General features: G+C 44.4%; 1 protein-coding gene across 1 annotated transcript in view; it reads left to right on the plus strand.

Moving 5' to 3' along the window:
- The window catches only part of pth2ra (parathyroid hormone 2 receptor a), a 40,588-nt gene extending 37,168 nt beyond the window's left edge, over window positions 1-3,420 (plus strand). The window contains exons 12-13 of the mRNA XM_034561879.1: window positions 1,726-1,767; window positions 3,052-3,420. Coding sequence (XP_034417770.1) covers window positions 1,726-1,767; window positions 3,052-3,420 — 411 coding nt within the window. The remainder of the gene's footprint in view (window positions 1-1,725; window positions 1,768-3,051) is intronic.
- The last annotated feature ends 2,580 nt before the right edge of the window (window positions 3,421-6,000 follow it).

Here is a 6,000-nt window from a genome sequence, read left to right on the forward strand (position 1 = left end):
ATGGACTTAACAAGTCTCAGCAAGTCCGAGAAGTGATCCTCTATAAAAATCCTCTGGTTTTTAGTCCTACCTAGAAACCCTTTTAATTCGTCCACACTGTACACGTCTGGGTGCTCCTCACCTTCCTCAGAGAAGGAGTCCTCCTCCATACTGGACTCAGACTACTCGTCCCCCTTACCCGAAGCGCCCTTCTTGGCCCGTGAGCTTTCCTCATCCTCCCTGCTCTTCCTCTTCAGACGGTGAGCCTGACCCTTCTCCTCCTCCTCCTCCTCCATGTCAACCTCACCGTCTGACCACACGACACCCTCCTCCTGCCCACATCTTTCCTTCCCTGCCCCCTCCTCTTCCACCTGCTGAGACACTCCAGCCCTCTCCTCCTCCACTTCCTGGAACACCTCTGTCCCCCTACCCCCCACCTGCTGGACCACCTCTGTCATCTCGTCCTCCACTTTCTGGGCCACCTCTGCCCCTTCTCCTTCACCCTGCTGCGCCCCACCCAGCCCAGCCCGACCCCCCACCCAGCCCAGCCCGACCCCCCTCTTCACCCTGCTGGGCCCCACCCAGCTCCTCCCGACCCCCCTCTTCACCCTGCTGGGCCCCACCCAGCTCCTCCCGACCCCCCTCTTCACCCTGCTGGGCCCCACCCGTCTCCCCCTGTCCTCCCTGTGCCTCCTGCCGGTCCCCTCCGACCCCCTCCGGACCCCCTCCGGACCCCCTCCGGACCCTCCTAGTTCTGTCCCTCCGGAGCCGCTTCACTAGAAGCGTCCCGCTCAGCTGACCGCTTACTTGGGCACTCCCTGGCCTGATGCCCCTCTCGTCCACACCGGAAACATTTCCCGTTTCCAGAGGTCACAAACAGCACATAGTCAAAGCCCTCGACTCTGGTCCTGATCACGAGGTTGAGCTCCTCACTCCTGTGTTCAGGACCATGAGGAGCTGCCTCTTGTGCGACACCACGTGCTTCTGCAGGGGAGACCTGCACCCTGAGGAGACCTTCCTCACCCCCGACACCACCCTCCCGTGCCTCGCCAGCTCTCCGAGCAACACCTCGTCCCTAATGAACGGGGGCACGTTGTCCACCGTGACTCTCACCGCCGGCAGCACCGGCGGCAGCACCGGCACCACCGTGCCCTTCACCACGATGCCTCTCGCCGCCACCGTGCTCACCTTCTCCACGCTGTCGAGGAAGATCACGACCGCGCTGTTCATGCGGGCGGCGGACTTCACGCTGCCGTGACCCACCACCCGCCCCACCGCCAGACTACAGTCCTCCACGGAGCACGCGAAGCCCGGTGCAACTCTCAGGCCATGTCCCCGAGTCAACCAGCTGAGATCCATCGCGCGTTAGAACGCTGCTAACGTGCGCCGGCCGGCTGCGCCAACACGCACACAACAAACCCCCAAACCCCCTCGTGCACACAATAACCCCACACACACTACAACACACACTACAACACACACTACAACATACACTGTCTTCTGTCGACCACTCCAACAAGAAAAACAGACAAAAACCACCATTTACTCACAACAACGCTCTCAGCTCACAACCTCCGACCTCCGACCTCACGCTCAGAGAGAGAGAGAGAGAGAGAGAGAGAGAGTCCTTTTTTTAGATCGTGTCTGTATTGGACTCCGATAAGAATGACATTCGATCAATTATTGTGATCATTGCACTGTAGATGCTTTTTTCTCACAACTTGTATGTCAATCTCTTCCTTTCAGGGCTTCTTTGTGTCCATTATCTATTGCTTCTGCAACGGAGAGGTGAGTGGATCTGTTTTCCAAATGCCATTGAACACCGCACAGAAGACGTAAAAACCCTACAAAACTAAAGTACTTAAAATATACTCTAGTTTTATTTTAAATCAACCAACGTCCCTGAAAATGGGCATAATTACTCCAGTGGCACACATATTCAAGAGTCTGGCTGAAGAATTAAATGAGCTAATTTGCAGTTTTTCATTTGATAGTTTTTTTTGCCATCTCAAATGAAATGTGATGAAAAGAGCAGTCATGATACCATTCATTCTCTCTCTCTCTCTCTACCTCTACCTCTCACACAAGTAAATACATTTCTCACAAAACCCCCGCTGTTCTTTTCTCGCTTGCCTTTTGTTATCGACATTGTATCCTGGGCAGCACTGCTTTCATCCTCCATGATGTTTGGAGTTACTTCAATCCAACAGCTCAAAATTATACAGATTTTTATTTTCAGTTGGATAAAGCTCAAGAAAGCATGAATTTGTAATTAACACTGGACTAAATAACTCATGCATAATGTGGAAGGGTTTCAGCCATAACTTAAAATAAGACTGCAACCAATAATAAGAAGAAGAGATGAAGATATGATCTTAGATAAAATAAGATTAGATAATCCATTATTAGTCCCACAGCTGGGAAATTTGCAAGATTGAAGATTTAGCAAGTTAAAAAACCTTACTAATGTTTCTCAGGACTGGGTGGAGCCCAAATCTTCATTTTCTGTAAAATTATAATCTACTTTTTCCAGACCATAAATCACAGCTATAATAATCTGCAGGCATCTATTTCACAAAAATATTTAGGCGAAAATAGAAAATCTTCTACTTATGTGTCCCAACTTATATTACTCAATGTCAGCAGCACTTAAAGTGATTCTGACTGTTGGGGAAAACTTCAGAGTGTTACCTTTCAAAAGAGACCAAAACCATGCATTTACTCCAAATGGTTCTCCTACAGCTTTCAATTTACTTTGGGTACGTCTGGATAGGCGTTTTTCGTGAATTTTACAGGAACGCTAAGAGGTTAATCACATGAACAAAAATACTTTGATTGTTTGCTTGTATTATCATTTGTCATAGTGCAGGAGTTTTTATATTTTGAATATACTGAATTACAGTCCACACTGAAGTATCAAAGGTTTGATACAAAAGAAATACAAATAAACCACATTTAAAAGTTTGTAGAAACCTAAAATGTATTAAAAAAAACAAGAAGCTTGGATCAAATCAAGGTTATTTTGCAGTGTAATTCTTGATGTATATCCTTTTGTTCTTTCCATCCCCACAGGTCCAGACAGAGATTAAGAAAACATGGACACGTTGGAACCTGGCCTTTGAGTGGGAGGGCCCGGTGGTCTGCGGCAGCTACCGTTACGGCTCCGTCGTTGTTGGCATCAACAACAACAGCACCGGCAGCCAGTTCCACCTGGCAGGGGCCAAACGCTCCACCACGCTCGTTTCAAGCCCTGTTCATCGAAGCACGGGTCCTCCCGTGATCAGCACCCTCCCAGGCTATGTGATCAGTACCTCGGACCCATCCATACCCGAGGAACCTGAGGACAGCGGCCCCAAGCGGGTGGACGATATCTCGCTGATGGAAAATCTGCCTGTTCTGACTCCAGGTGCAACAGCTGAGGATGAGGAGGAAACACTGTAGCAGTCGTCTAATGTCAAAACATGCGGTTGAGAAAAGGATGATGGTGGAGCTGTGCCGACCCGATCCTCTCCAAGCCATTGAAACTCTTAAAGGAACAGTGTGTCAGATTTAGTGGCACCTTGTGGCGTGTTGTAGATTGCAACGAACAAAATACCCATCTGCAAATAAATTCAGAACAGGATTAGAATTTTAATGTTAAATGTATCTAAATATTGTCTATTGTCTGGTTTCAGAACTCATCCCTAACTTTAGATAACATTGCGAATGGCTCTTGCTAGTGCCAGTGTTCGTTAGTGTTTGTCCGTTATGGGCGTTGCAACATGCGTGGATGAGGACCCGTTATCTGTGTATGTAGATATAATACACAGATAATTCCTTAAGCAAAATAAAACACTACGATTCTCAGTTTGAGATGATCATACACTAATCAAAACATTAATATTATAGTCCATTTCTGTCAATTAATCCCCCTAAAATGTACACAGTGTTTCTTTTAAGAAGGTATCAGGGGCAAACAAATGTTTGACTACAAGAAATAACAAAAATGCACCCCCTTGAAAAAGAATATAACATATATGTTTGGAAAATAGAAAACATCGATGCCAATGGTAGTTTAATACAAACATGGAACCTGACATGTTTGATATGTCTGTTTACCCTGTTAGGTGCCAAAAGATGAAATGCAACTTATTCAACAACCAAAACACATCTAAAGTAATGTTTTGATATTGGTTGTTGCTGTGTAAATCTGAAGACAATCATTTACCACCTTTAGAAGCTCTCAGGGAGGGCTCTGCCGTAGTGCTCTGTGATGCCAATAAAAGAAAACATGCTGTTGCAAGGACTGTGCTGGTCTGACTTTATGGAAATGAATTTCTGGGTTTCTAGTAAACTGCACTTCTCCTGCTGAGACCTTGAGAACCACAACTGAGGAAAGTGACAAGCCAAACTTAGTAAAAAGTACACAGAAACATTTGAGAAAAATACAAAGAAATAATATGGACTGGGCAAACATGTGGTAAGAAAAAAGATTGTTTATTATTTTATAGTTAACAGCAGCATGGTAGCTGTGGAAGAAAACTCATCTCCTGGATTGTGTCGATGCTGTGACCATTTCTTCTTTGAATGTTTTTATACTCTCCATGTTACAAAGCGACATATTAAATGTAATTTACAGCAGTTGGCTTAATTACAATTCCAGCTGATTACTGTATCTGTCATGCAAGAGGCAGTTGTGTCCCGATGAATCCTTTTTGTGGACACATCCAGTGTCACGGTAAATTAATGTGCTTGCTTGAAGAATCCGCTCCTTTTGTGAAGATGAACTTGCTAGCTACAGCTGCCAGTGGAACTAAATGGAATGCATGGGTACTTTTATCTGTGGTTTTTCATTACTTTGGACTGCTGACGTCTGTGGATTCACTTGCTATGTTTACTGCTCATAAGCAAGGCCACAATTGTCAGTCATTGGGAAATACAGTATTTATGGCAGAACAAATGTGGCATTAAAATAGACAGCTCACCTCAAAAAAGAAAAGAAAGTTTGTTCTTGCTAAGAATCTTACCTGTAGTGCTACTTATCAATCTAGATTGTTTTGGTGTGAGCTGCCGACTGTTGACGATATCGGCCAAAGAGGCTTCTGCTTTCTCTCCAATATAATGGAACGAGATGACATTCGGCTTCTGGTGTTTAAACCGGCAATGTCACTTTCCAGAAATTATTACCTGGATACTCAAAATAATCCATGATCAGTTTCATTTCGGAAATAAATTTCTTTCTCAGCCAAGCTGGTCACCATTAATGTTTACATCTTGGGGTGTCACGAGCACGAGCCCCATCTGATGTAAATATGTCAACATTTTTTATTATTATCAAATCAACTCACACTAAAACAATCTAGATTTATACATTAGATTACATGTAAGAGGAACAATATGTATTGTTGTAACTGTCTCTTAAGACAAGCCTTTAGAATTCAAATCCAGATCGACTTCTCTGCTAACGGTGAAGGTCTACATCATGGCTGCCTAAAGTGTTTGTGCCTGTGCATGCATGTTTGTCAATGCATTAAATGCAGTGCAAAGATATGATTATTGTTGTACACGTACCCCTCCTACTCCAGCAGAAGCTTAAAAAAAAAAGTCTTGTTTATGTGCTAAACGCTATTGCTGTTTTTATTTTTTAAATTAGTTTGTCTTTCTCTCTTTTTTTCCTTTGCCCTTTATCTTACTACCTTGTTAAATGATGATAAATGTTGAATGTTTTTCAAGAACAACCTGTCAATCTACTCGTTGGTATTCCAGCTGTCAATAAAATGGACAATTCACCTGAAAAAAAGAATGACCACAAACGGTACAAATCATGGTTTCTATGGAGCCCTTAGAATAATACATCTTCCCGTGTGCGTGTGTTGGCTGCTCTTGAAAATCAAATGGCTGAGCTCTTCCAAACAAAGGCGTATGTCATTTAACTACAATTATTTGCGCATTGCTCTTCTAGCCATATCTAATTAGCATTGGTCAGTAGTTGAGATGCTACAACATGGGTGAGGAGGCCAAAAGGTTTATTGCATGTTTTCT

This window comes from Cyclopterus lumpus, chromosome 21 (genome assembly GCF_009769545.1).
Source record: "Cyclopterus lumpus isolate fCycLum1 chromosome 21, fCycLum1.pri, whole genome shotgun sequence".
Classification (NCBI taxonomy): domain Eukaryota; kingdom Metazoa; phylum Chordata; class Actinopteri; order Perciformes; family Cyclopteridae; genus Cyclopterus; species Cyclopterus lumpus.